The following is a 14,423-nucleotide window of genomic DNA, read 5'->3' on the forward strand; positions in this document are numbered from 1 at the left end:
CCCGACATCAATGCCTAGAACCGTCTTAGCCATCACTGCCTAGACATCATTGAGAAACAAGAATGAAAAGTCAAGACAATAGTCTGCAATCAAGACCCTACTACTGTAGGTCTGAGAAATTAAAAAAGGACTTCAAAATAGCAGTTAGGAATGTGTGCAAGGACCTTATCAACTAACTATATGAATAAATCCTTCAATAAAGTCTGTGAAAAAACTGTGGAATGAAAAAATGAAAACATACAGCAGCCCACAGAATGGGAAAAGATATTCACTAACCCCACATATGACAGAGGGCTGATCTCCAAAATTTATGAAGAATCCAAGAAGCTAGTCTCCAAAACACCAAATAATCCAATTAAAAATCGAGGTACAGAACTAAACAGAATTCTCAATAGAGGAGTCTAAAATGGCTGAAAGACACTTGAGAAAGTGTTCAACATCCTTGCCATTAGGGAAATGCAAATCAAAACAACTCTGAGATATCGTCTCACTCCTGTCAGAACGGCTAAAATAAAAAACTCCAATGACAGTTTATACTGGAGAGGATGTGGAGAAAGGGGAACACTCCTCCACTGCTGGTGGGAGTGCCAACTCATACAGCCACTTTGGAAATCAGTATGGATATTCCTCAGGAAAATAGGAATGAGTCTACCACAAGATCCAGCAGTTTCACTCTTAGGCATATACCCAAAAAAATACACATTCATATAACAAGAACATCTATTCAACTATGTTCATAGTAGCATTATTTATAATAGCCAGAACTGGAAGCAACCTAGATGCCCCTCAACTGAAAAGTGGATACAGAAGGTGTGGTACATTTACACAATGGAGTACTAATCAGTGGAAAACAAACAGTGGAATCTTAAAATTGCAGGCAAATGGATGACACTAGAAGAAACCATCCTAAGTGAGGTAACCCAGTCACAAAAAGACAAATATGGTATGTACACTCACTCATATATGGATTTTAGACATGGAACAGGGGAGTGCCAGCCTACAATCCCACTGCCAGAAAGGCTGAGAAACAGTGAGGACCCTAAGAGATATGCATGGTACCCAGGAGAAGGGGAATGGGACAGGATCTCCTGAGCAGATTGGGAACTGTGGGTAGTTGAGAGGGAGTGGGGAGAAGTAGAGAGGAAGACAAGGGGAGAGGAGGACATGGGGGAGCAGGAAGGTTGAGTCAGGAGAATAATAGGAGAGCAGGATGAGAGATACCATGATTGAGGGAGCTATTATAAGTTTGAGGAGAGATCTGGCACTGGCTAGATTTCCAGATACCTACAAGGATGACACCAACTGGAAATCTAAGCAATAGTAAAGAGGCTACCTTAATGCCTTCCCCGGTAATGAGATTGATGACTACCATATATGCCATCCTAAAGCCTTCATCCAGTGGCTTATGGAAGCAGAGGTAGATACCTATAGCTAAACACTAAACTGAACTCCTGGAATCCAGTTGCAGAGAGGGAGAAGTGATGAGCAAAGGGGTCAAGACCAGGCTGGTGAAACAGCTGACCTTAACAAGGCAAAGCTGATGGACCCCAGACTGATGGCTGAGAGGCTAACATGGGACTGACCCAGATACCCTGAACATGGGTGTCAGTGAGGAGGCCTTGACAATCTATGTGGCCTTGGGTAATAGATCAGTATTTATCCCTGGTGTACTATGTACTTTGGGAGCCCATTACACATGGAGGGATGCTCTCTCAGCCTGGACACATGAGAGATGGCCTAGGCCCTGGCCCAGATGATATGATAGACTTTGGAGATCCCCCAATGGAGGGCCTCGCCCTCCCTAGGGAGCAGAGGGGGAATGGGGTTGGGAGTTGGGGGGGTGGGGGAGAAGGGAAAGGAGAGGGAGCTGGGATTGACATGTGAAGCAAGCTTGTTTCTAATTTAAATTTAAAAAAAAAGAAAAAACTTTAAAAAAAAAAGAATGAAAACAGTTCAAGACATGGACAGGATCCCTAATGAAAACCAAAACTGAAATAAAGCTGGAAGTCTAACAAAAATCTCAGAGGTGAGCCTCACCAGCAAAGTACAGCATGCTAAGAGCCAGAGGGGACACAGTTGATTACAAAGGAACAGTCTTCTCAGACATCACCAAACTGTTGATGCACATATCAAGAAATGGTGGCAGTATGCACTGCGCCAGTGCAGATTCAAGTCAGACAGGGTCCCGACCCTGAGAGGTTAAGAGGACAGGACTCCCACTCCTAACCAAGGCTCTAGCTCCAATTGGAAATGTTTGCAAAGGAAAAGTAGTTTTCCCCAATGGCATCTTGTTGGGTAGGCCTCATGCATACCCAGAAGTAGATGACTAACACAGAGTGAACTAAATGCTATTTTGTAGACAATCTATTTTGTTTCATGTTGCTTTGTTTGAGCATTTGTCTTATCATTCTGTTGTTTGCATACTAATTATGGTTTCTGATTTTGTGTTTTATGAATTTTGTGTATATGTTTCTTGTGGTTTTTTCCTTTTAAAAAACATATGTCTTGTTTGCTCATTTGTCTGTTTTTTAGAGAGAGACAGAGAAAGGACGCAGAGCTGGGTGGGTAGGCAAGATGTAGGAGGAGTTGGGGAAGGGAAGCCATGATAAGAATACGTTGTATGAAACCATTTTCAATTAAAGAAAAGAATTCTTAGCACTGGGGCTGAAGAGATGGCTTTGCAGTTAAGAACTTACATTGCTCCTGCAGAGGACCCACATTTAATCAGCCCACAGTATCCATAGCAGCCAGATCACAGCTGACTGCTGCCGAAGCTCCCGAGGAACCCAACCACCACCCCTGGCTTCCACAAGCACCTTCATTCACAGGCCCATGTCCATAGACACATAACTAAAACAATAAATAAGCAAATACTTTACAAAATAGTTCTTAACCTTTATGAAATGAGCTCTGATTACAAACCAAGATGGCCCTGTTGTTCTCACCCAGACCTTAACCAAAGAGGTATGTGGCGCCACTTCTGGTAAAAATGGAGAAAATCATATCGGTTTTATAGGTTTTAAAAGTTCATATAACTAAAGTTATTTTTAAAAGGTAGTTTATATTTTGTTAATAAATTAAAATGCAAAGTTTATTTAATTAAGCCATCAAATGGCAGTTGTTTTTTTTTTTATTCCATGGGTTTAAAAAGATATTTACCTCAGAAGAAAGAAGTTTTTGGAATTTTTATTTTTAAAATTAAAGGAAGAAGTGGCAACATGATTCACAAGTATAAACAGGAAGTAAGTCTTCCAGGGATATTTGCTGCAAAGGAAGGTAACAGGCAATCTGGAATGTGTGTTCTGCCGTGGATGAACAGGACAAATAAAAGTGACTGGGGAGCTGAGGTAAGAAGGGGGACTGGAGGCTCACACCATGTGCTCCCTCTCAAGCGCACACTCCTCTCCCCCACAGGCGGTCGGCTCTCATTTCTCGCATGCGTGCAAGCATGTGTGTTCTATATACCCCTCTATACCACCTCTCCTGTCCCTTTATGTCTCAGGGTTAGGTTGTGCTTCATGTTAACTTTGGCAACATTGCATATGTCATCATGTTCTTCAACTACTCAGGGTAACATTCATGCTGAAAAGAACTAACTACAAGGGTCTTCTAAATTTCCTATCACCATAAGTTAAGATGCTCTTCATTACTGTACCAAATAAATTTAAAAAATCAACTTAGGAGTGGAAGGACTTGTCTAGGATACCAGTTTCAGAGGTTTTGAACAGTGGCCACTTGCCTCTGTGGTTCAGTGGTAAGGCAGATGTCTGTCACAACAGAAGAAAACTCCTGAGTGTGGGTGTCAGTGAGGAGGCCTAGGCAATCTATGGGGCTTTGGGTGGCAGATCAGTATGTATCCCTGGCACACAAATGGACTTTTGGGCACCCAGCCCACAAGGAGAGATGCTCTCTCAATCTGGACACTTGGCCTAGGCCCTCCCTGGAAAGAAATGACAGACTCCAGAGATCCCCCATGGAGGGTCATACCCTCCCTGGGGAATGGAGTGGGGACTGGGGGGCATGGGGGAGGGGGGGAATGGTCGTGGAGGGGAGGGAGAGGGAGCTGGGACTGACATGTGAAGCAAGCTTGTCTCTAATTTAAACATATAATAAAAAAAAACAATAGAAGAAAACTGCTTGCCGGAAAGCAGTCAGGACAAAGAAAGAGGAGAGAAGATAGAGACACAGAGCAAGAGAGAAGGGTCCAGGTTCAAGACACCCCTTTAAAGACACACCCCAACAACTGTCAGCCATCTCTTCACCATCTGACCCCAACTCTTGCTCTTTTTTTGTTCTACTGGATAACATCATCTATGAACTGCTTATTTTTATGGTCTGGGCTGCAACATCCCAAATGGTCATGTGGTTATCTCAGAGCTACAGACCTAGATCTTTCACTTTGTACAGAACATCATTAATTGGATATCTCAAAAATTTTAACCTATACAAGTTAATGCATATTTTTTTCTAAAGCCCATTGCCTGTTGTACTCTTTACCTTGTCAGTGGCATCACTGTTAATGCCATTACTCAGATCTAAAACTGGAAACCTCTTTGTCCACCTCAAAAGGATCTGACACATTGTTATCTGCAATCTCTCTTCTTATCACCTTTCAGCTAAATATCTACAAGCACCCTGTAACTAATCTCTACCTCTGTTCTCAACCTGCTTTAATCCATCTCTACATTGACACCTAGTACTTGTGTAAAAGCACAAAACTAATCATGACATGTACTTTGTTTAAAATGTCAGGGCAGTTGGCCAGGCCTTGGTGGTGCACACCTTTAATCCCATCACTTGGGAGGCAGAAGAAGGTGGATCTCTGTGAGTTTGAGGCCAGGCTGGTCTATAGAGCGAGTTCCAGGACAGGCTCAGCGGAATACAGAGAAACCCTGTCTTGAGCAGCAACAAAAACAAACACACACACACACACACACACACACACACACACACGTTAGGACAGTAAGTCCAAAATCCTCTATAGACTTTACAATTTCCTAATCTGGCCTCTGCCTTTTTCCTAGCAGTGTATACTATCTTTTCCAAGTATTGTAACCTCAACAGCAACTGGTTCAAACTACCTGCTTCTCCTTGAGTGTACAATCAACCCCCTCTTGTGATTCTATAGTAACTACTCTTTGCCCTTGGACTTCCCTCATCTAACTTCCAAATCAGCTTCAATTTACTTCCTCTACAATGCCCTTTCTTTCTCTGCCCACTATTGTGAGTGCTGCTGTGCTTATATTGTAACCACACACATACTCTGTTACATCTTGACTCGTTTATCTAGCCCACTACTGACTTTCTTGAGGGTAACACAGTCAGTATTTCATGAATATTTGGTAAACAGCCTTTGAAAAAAGACAATTCTAATTTAAAATCGTTTTCTAAGAAATGACAGGAAGTTGTAAAATTACAACTGTTCCACTGGTTAGTCTTAGTTGGTCTGCATAAGTGAGCTAAGCTATACTCAAATACTTGACTCCACAACACCTGCAGGATTCCTGTCAAAGATAAGTTGAATCTAGGTCTGCTTCCTTCATCAGACCACAGATATAAAGTCCAGCTCTAAACTCTTTATGAGCAGAGGGTCATGCATCTGCAGGATTTGAATTTGGTGCTCAGTATAAGTTTCACTTTACACAACAATGAGGAAGGCTTATGAATCTGTCAGTTCTCAGAAGGCCTCCTTGACTTCAAAACTGTTAAGCATCCATGACTCACATATGTAACACAAATGCTGGAAAGAACATGTTGATAGTTTTATGGGGAAAACCTTTTAAAAATTAAAATATTGCATACAAAATTAGTATAAAATGTTTACATGTCAATTATTATTAATTTGTTATCTCCAAATTAAGTTACTTAGAAGCTCAAAGCCAAGATTCTTCTGAATCTCTGAGTCACAGAAAAAAAAAGAAAAAGAAACAATGGCCAGTTTAAGAGTTAGGCCTTCTGATAGCTGGTGTAAAAAAATCTACTACAAAAAAAGAAGTCAAACCATGCAAGAAGATATTATCAACCACCATGCTGTAGATTTAGGTTAACTTATTTAGAAGTGTGAAATGAAATAGGCATAAGTAATAAAATAATAGAGTAACTAGAAATCCTCCTCTTCTAACCCACTTGTCCAATGTGAACAGACATCACTGATGATTTTTATGCTACTTTATAGTCATAAGCAGAAGCACATCTATGAAGATGCCATAGGTGAGAAGGCTTGATGACATCTAGAAGATGCAGCTAAGAATTTAAGCCTGAAGATGCAGCTCAGTGGTGGAACATGTACCTGGTATGCACAAGACCCTGAGCTCAACCCCACTACTAGAAAAAGGACACGTAGATCTAAATGCCTTAAATCCATAGATTGTCAAATTTCAATTTTGAGTTTTTAACATTATACAAGAGACCAGTCTTAAACCTCAGCAAACAGCACAATGACCATGCTCAACTGTAGTGAACGGTTGGTCCAGTTACAGGAACAATGTTCAAACAAAGGCCTGCACCTGTTTCTGCTGTGTGAGAGACAAACGGGAAACCCACAACCACAACTGACCAAATGTGGTTCAGTAGCACAGAGCTTCAAGTGAGACATGCTTCCACAGAGAGGCTAAAAAGATGATGATTAAATAACATGTAAAGGAAACCATATGCCTGGCATAAAAGAGGCCTTCTGTTTCCTTCCTTTAAAGATGTTGAAAATGAGTGGCCAAGACAACGGGGCAATGCTTCTGACAGAGATGCAGAGACAGAGAGAGACACTGAGACCCAGCTAGCCTAGTTTTTCCAAATGTCTGTTCTACAATTACTGCTGCTGCAGAAAAGCTGCTATGTGTGCCACAATGATTTCACACACCAGTATTAACTAGCCTTAAACAATTTCTAGCAAGGTTTTGTGTGTTTCTAATCTCTTCTCCTCTCCCTCCCTCCTTCCTCACTCTTTGCTAATCCCTCTGGTCTATATATAAATACTTCCAATGCCTTCCCTTCTACACATCCTACCACAATCACTCCCCAGCACCCTTGTCAGTGGTCTCCTATGACACTTTGCAGAGAAAACAACGGGAGTAAGAACTGAGCGGCTTACCATAAACCTACCTACATTCCTGCCCTAGCAGCCGAGATGGACTTAACTTCCCCTTAATTCCCGTGCAATTACACACTCTTCTCCGACCTCCGCCTTTCATCACCCCTTGTAGTATGGACCTCTGCTTCTCCACCACTCTTCTGTGGAGGCCCCAGAACTACTAACACCTCTCCCATTTGCATTGAAACACTCCCCAATGGGACAGTCATACTCTTCCAGGTGTTGCCCATTCCTCTCAGCGTAGCTGAAGCTTTGGAACAGAGTCACTATATCTACCATTCACCATGTCTCAACCTCTCAGTCACCCTTCAATCCAGTACTGGTCACTTGTCTGCACGAGTCAGTCACTGATGGCCTTCCACTGACTCCTAAGAGGACACATTCACTCTTAGTACTCTACCTGTCCAGCACAAATGATCCAGCAAGCTGTCTTTTTATTTCTAAAGCACCCTTCCTAATTTTGGCTTTTCTGTCACAAACTGTACTGGTTTCCCTTCTACCTTTTTAGGGATTTATCTTTTTCATAGCATCCCTTCCTCTTTGTCCTTAATTAGTAACTAATGGTGCCAGTGTTCTATACAATAAGCATCTCCCCGCCCCCGCCACCTCCCCTTTCTCTCTCTCTCTCTCTCTCTCTCTCTCTCTCTCTCTCTCTCTCTCTCTCTCTCTCTCTCTCTCTCTCTCTCTCTCTCTCTCTCTGTCTCTTTCTCTCTCTCTCTCTCTCTCTCTCTCTCTCTCTCTCTCTCTCTCTCTCTCTCTCTCTCTCTCTCTCTCTCTCTCTCTCTCTCTCTCTCTCTCTCTCCCTCCCTCCCTCCCTTCCTCCCTCCCTTCCTCTTTATTTCTTCCCTCAAGACAGGGTTTCTCTGTATAACAACCCTGACTGTCCTGTAATTCACTCTGTAGACCAGGCTAGCCTTAAACTCACAGAGATCCGCCTGCCTCTGCCTCTGCCTCCCAAGTGCTGGGAATAAAAGTGTGTGCTACCAAAAAAAATAAAAAATAAAAATAAAAAAGTACTGCCCAGCAAAAAAACTGAGACTTCTTTTCATTGTATGTGTATCGGTGTTTTGCCAGTATGTAGAGCACATCAGTTCCTCTTGAAGCAGGAGGTAGGGGTAACTGTTAGCTCCCATATAGGTGCTGTGGATTGAACCCGAGTCCTCAGACTGCTCTTAACTACTGAGCCATCTCTGCAGCCCCTGAGCACTTTGCTCTTTATTCACAAGGAACACCTGTCCCCTTGCAATCACGTACTCATCCACATGCCTAAGAAGCTTCGCCTGTCAGGAAACCCCGCAGACACCTCACCAGCCGCATCCTCCACTGCACTTGCTCCCAACTGTACGCCCTGCATCACACAGCCATTAACTGTTTCCTGCTGTCTATCTCTCAGTGCTTTGCTCTCAGGACTTACTCTAGCCCCATCCAGTCTCTACAGGAGAGTGACACTGCTAGGACGCATGTAAGAATGCACTACTCACATGATGCCTCTCCGACTTACAAGACTTATCTGCTCTATTGTCTTTATGATAACATTCAAACTCCCCAGCCCCTAATCACACTATCATGGCAATCTCCAACTTTCAACTCTTCCTGTAAACCATTCCTCCTCCTCCTCCTCCCTTGACCTCTAGATCCTTTATTTAATTTTTTAAATTAAATAATTGTATAATTTATTTAAAAATGTACCTTTTCTATTTCTCCACATCTCTTTGGTCATCTCTTTATATATACCTAAGACCTTTCGTTAAACAGCAACTCCTCTGGTTGATGTATATAGTATATGTCTATAAAGTAATCTGCATATTCCCCATAAGACACTTATTTCTTGTTGCCTATTGAACTATGTACTTTTCCCAAAGACTCTAATCAATAAGAAAGAAGCAATGTGTATGTTTTATTTACTGAAGTGTCCATAGTATCAAATATACTTCCTGGCACTCAATACATACAAGTCATTTATTGAGCTTGTTGATAATATGCAACAAACACATTTTACTAGGTTTGCAAAGAGATGTTTGCTCAAAGCCTCACAAGTAAATTAAACTTTTCTAAAAAATGCTTCCACTACATGACAGAAATACAAAAAAAGTATAAAAGGCATTTCCTCAAGATAAATATTTTAAATCCCTTTGAACAGTTCAATACCTAAGGATCACTGTATCAAGAAACATGTTTTTATGGATATGCTCTTCCATCTCAAGAAAAGACAAATTTATTTCAGTACCTGATTATCTGTGACTTATCCCCTTCAAGTTCATGGATTCTTTGTTAGAGGAGTGACTGTCATTTTAAGATATGACTAGCCTAGTACTAAATACGCCAATCCAATCACTATCTCCTGCCCCCAATGCTTCCAAGAGAAGTGACCTTCAAAGAACAAAATCGGTGGCTAGCATACCAACACATGCTTACTAATTTAGTCTAATGACAACTGGCAGCCCTCTTTACAGAATGCAATCTTATATCTAGTTAGTAAGCTAAGAGCCAAGGAAAAGTGCCATCCTCATCTGCCACAGTGACACTGAAAGGAAACTACTATGGAATGAATTGTACCTTCTCCAAATTCAGACATTGAAGTTTTGACTCCCTGTGTGATGGTATTTTGAGATGGAGTCTCTGGAAAAATAATTACATTTAACTGATATCATGAGAGTAGAACCCTCATGATGAGATGAGTCCCCTTGTAAGAATAGACACATATATCTTGCCCTCCTTCTCTCCCACCACCATGGAAGGAAATGCTGTCTATGAACCATCAGGATAGCCCTTGTTAGAAACCAACCATTATGGCATGCTGATCTTGGACTACTATCCTCTGGAACCATGAGGAAATGAGCTTCACCCTATGGTATCTTTTACAGCAGCTCTCCATATGAAGATAATGGGAATACTTGATCCACAAACCAGCTCCAATTCCATTCTGATTCAATAGTAATATCTTTTAGTCTATACAGGAATGTTGGTCCTGGGGTTTTGTTTTTGTTTTCAAATACTGACTTTTAGTTGACAACTTTAGCAAATGAAAAACAAAACAGAAATAGTGGGCCATAAAGAACTTACTAGAATGCAGTTCTCAATCAAGTAAAAATGAAATAAAAAGATACTTACCACCACCAAGAATGTAAGAATCCTGGCGGCTCCCCCAATGTGATGTTTTTTTCCCATCTTATCTAAAACAAATTTAAAGAAATATTAAATATTTTCCTTGTAGTACTTCTCCCCACACATACTACCAAGCAATGTTTTTCTCATTTAAAATGCTAAGGTGATTTTAAATTCTTCATCCTTTTCATGTTATTCTTTGTTCAGGTTTTCCAAGTACTCCTTTTACATAGTGATTAGGAGACTAATTTGGTGTGTGAGAAGATTCCACCATAATTATTGTCTTGAATTTTCTTCTCATGGCTTCAGTGATAAACATTTGTATCTTGGTGCTCCATTGGTCCATGACCAGAGAAACAGCCCAGCCATTGAAAGCATTTTCTATCCAAACCTGGTGACCTAAGTTTATTACTAGGCACCTGCCTAAAGGGAGTTGAAGAGAACCCCAGAAGCGGCTTTCTACCTCTAGATGCATGCCAAGCACATGCATTCTCCACACACGATAGGTGGGTGTACATGCACACACACACACACACATACACACGCACGTGCACACAGCATAAATAAACTGACACTAAGAATGTGTTTCCCATCTTAGTCATTCATTAACTGCCTTCCTGTTAAGTTCTCACAATCACAGAGAAGCTTTGGAAGGAGAATGAAAGTAGGAAGAAGGAAAAAGAGTTGCTAACATCAGGGTTGCTCCACCAGCAGCAATTAGTGAGGCTAACAGATGGTCCCACTCCACCTGTTTCTAGCATGAGGCTGGTTTCTTCCTTAGATGCACAAACACAACTGAACAAAACCTTTCCTCCAAGAGCAGTAGTCCAGGGTCATGAGGATCCCCTGAGCTCCTGAAGTAACTGAAACCAGGAAGCTCACTCTTTCCTTGGAGATCAAAAATTAAGCTATGCATATCTCTTACCCATGGTTTTGAAAGCAAAACCTCTTTGGTCTTTTAGCATGATGATTGCTTATGAGATGAATGATTCTATGTAAATATATCACTTCAATGTCCTTCTATGCTTTTTTAAGTAAACAGTTTAGATATTTGCCTGTGTTGCATTCTTTCTGTTGATATATTTAGTGTCTTTTTAATCAGTATGTCTGAATTCTGATTGATATCACCACACCACAGCATTTTCTGACAGAATATTTAAATTGCATTCCTTTTAAGCAGAATGAAGCACAAACATTAGCAATGTGATACAAGGAATAGTTAAGAATCTTATTTGCCTCTGTTTTCTCATCTATATAATGAGCTAATAACTACCTACCTAAAAAGGTTTTTGAGAGGATTAAACTGGAAAAATCACTTAAGACAGTGAGTACAGAAATGGTGGTAACTGTTGACTTTTGAGTAGTTTGCTTTTACCCTAAAGAACATTGTCACAAAAAGTTAATCCAGCATCATTGTCACCTATACCAAAACAACCAGTGATACATCACACCAAAACACTTGCGTGTTTACGTTTATACTTTAAAAAAGTAAACTTACTAATCAGAACAGTGTAGAATACCTTTGTGGATATCATACATATAACCAGGGAAAAGAATACAGTTGTAACCAGGGAGAGAACTGAAACAGAAGCCCAGCCTTGAGGAGCTTCCTCCCATGAGGACACAAGTCAGCAGGTGGTCAGAGCAGAGCAGGCTCTTGGAGATGAGTGGACATGGGACTGTGGGGACCTCAGAGGGTGAGTTTCAAGCCAGTGTGCAGAGGGGAGGGATGGCTGCCCAGTGGTTTCCCTCTCAACATCTCCCCCAACCCTCTATGACACCAGAAAGAAGGGACCACTCGGTGCACACAGGGAGGGGCGATGGCTGCAAAAAGCATTACAAGTGTCCTGCTTGGTTTCAATAGGAAGCTTCTGGAACAAGCTGGGTAACTGCAACCTTGATCTAGACAGAGGACCACATCCATGTGAGACACCTCTGCTGAGGAGATTCTCAGACTTCATCATCCAATCAATCTTTCTCCTCCATGCCACATCAATGGACCATGACTGTTTCTAAGTGAATTGCAGCAAAAACCTGTGACTCTTCCCAGAAGTGAAAAGGTAAAACATGACGTTTCCAAATCTCTGAAAAGGCAGAATTCTAAACAAATGCTTGCGATCCTTCTGTTGTCGTTAAAGCTGCATTCATGAGAAGTAGAGGAAAGAGGAGCCTGCTCTTTTCGGAGCTGAAGGAACTAAGAGAAGTATAGCTGGACATGCAATGAGGCTTGAGTTGAGATGAACAGCACCTGGGACGTGCTGTCCTTGTGGTTTTCTAGCCAGGGGAAAGAGGCTGAACATTCGCGCTCTTTCCTGGCAGTCCCCTGGCAGATGCTCAGCTTCCTGACCAGGTACTCTCTATGCTCCAAATGCAGATGTGTATGGTGCTGGAGTTCTAGATGGCTTAAGGTGGACCTCACTCAGATTGGAAATATGCAGGGCATTGCTTGGCACCACACTGGAGAACAAAGACAGGGTTCTTTGTATTTTAGTGAGAAAGGTTTATAATTCTGGTCTGGCTGAGAGGGAAAGTCTCTCTAATTATAAACAATATAGTAGAAAGACTAAGTATGACACACTTAAGAAGGTTCTTATACATTGAGAGGGCAAGAATAAAAGTTGTAAGAGACAATACTGAGAGATGGGACTAAATGAATAAGCAGGAACCAGATCAAGAAAAGTTTCAAGACTCAACTGAAAATCAAAAGTGCTAAAACGTCTAGAAGAAAACATGGGAAATACTTTTTTAAGACACTGGGGTAAGCAAGAAGTTTTTGAGTAGGACTTCATTAGCACAGAATGAGCCCCAAGTATCAACAGATTGGACTATGAGAAATTAAAAGGAAACTATCAATGGAGCAAATAGTCCATAGAAAAGAGGGGGAAATCTTTCAGTTACATTCCAGACTGGGGTTAACATCCTGACTTTAAAATGAAAACAAAAACAAAAACAAACCCTGCAGAAATTAAATACCATGAAACTAAAACTGCCAGTCACTGGGCGGTGGTGGCGCTCGCCTTTAATCCCAGGGGCAGAGGCAGGCGAATCTCTGTGAGTTTGAGGCCAGGCTGGACCGACAGCCTCCAAAACAATACAGAGAAACCCTGTCTCGTAAAAACCAAAAAAAAAAAAAAACAAACAAACAAAAAAAACAAACAAACAAACAAAAACTGCCAGTCAACAAATGGGATAATGAATTGAACACGTTTTAAAGAAACACAAAAGGCCAATAACTATTTCAGCATCTATAGTCATCAGGGAAATACAAATCAAAACTACTCTGAGATATCATCTCATCACAGTCATGATGCTATCATCAAGAAATCTTACAACAAATGTTGGAGAAGATACAGGGGAAAGAAACCCTACTCACTGTTGGCTGGAGTACAAATTAATAAGCCATTATGGGTATCAATTTGGAGGTTCCTCAAAAAGCTAAAAATAGAACTGCCATACGACCTAGCTATTCCACTGCTGGGAGTATGCCCAAAGAACTCTCTTTCCTTCCATAGAGATACCTGCACATCTTTATTTACTGCTCTATTTAAGAAAGCATAAGAAACAGACATCTATCAACAAATGAATTGATAATGAAGAGTTTGTAAAAATGATAAAGAAAATGAGTCTTTCAATGTAACACTGTGGGTAGGGCATAGGAGGGACTCCAGGATGGGTAGCTATGAGGAGCTGAGGGAAGGAAAGGGAAGGGATAAAGTAACAGAATTCTATTTCAATTAAAATAAATGTCAGAAAAACATAAAATTATTATTCAGGTTTAAAGAAAAAATGAAGTCACAAAACTTACAAGAAAATGGATGGGCTTAGAATGTATAATATTAAACAAAGTCACCCAAACTCAGAAAGAAAAAAAAATGGATGCCCTGCCTCATATGTAGCCTAAAATATACCACCTGTAAGTATGGGTATACTTTAACCTTTAGTATGAACACAAAGAAAGCATAATATCAGGTGGCGAGGAAAGATTAAGTCAGACAAAAGGACATGTGATCCATGAAAGAAGATAGAAAGCTAACAGTTTGGGTAGTGTCAGCTCTGTGATGTTTGTATATATATAATGGATAAGTACATAAAAATGTAATGGAGAGGGGGAAAGCAGAAGTGAATCCCCCAGCGTGAGTCAAGGCTCTAACCACAGTTCACTATGATGTACAGAGTTTGGAACTGAGCACATTTTTTTTCGGGACCTTAGTCTAGAAGTCTTAAGTATATA

The 14,423-nt window shown here is 41.0% G+C and overlaps 1 protein-coding gene across 4 annotated transcripts in view; it reads right to left on the reverse strand.

Annotated features, from left to right (window-relative positions):
• Ssbp2 (single stranded DNA binding protein 2) overlaps positions 1-14,423 on the reverse strand; it is a 264,086-nt gene that overhangs the window by 152,375 nt on the left and 97,288 nt on the right. For all 4 annotated transcript variants that reach the window (XM_005065670.4, XM_005065667.4, XM_005065672.4 and 1 more), the window contains exon 3: positions 10,199-10,260. In XM_005065670.4, coding sequence (XP_005065727.1) covers positions 10,199-10,260 — 62 coding nt within the window. The remainder of the gene's footprint in view (positions 1-10,198; positions 10,261-14,423) is intronic.

Source organism: Mesocricetus auratus, unplaced genomic scaffold (assembly GCF_017639785.1).
Source record: "Mesocricetus auratus isolate SY011 unplaced genomic scaffold, BCM_Maur_2.0 Super-Scaffold_100020, whole genome shotgun sequence".
NCBI classification, from domain to species: Eukaryota; Metazoa; Chordata; class Mammalia; order Rodentia; family Cricetidae; genus Mesocricetus; species Mesocricetus auratus.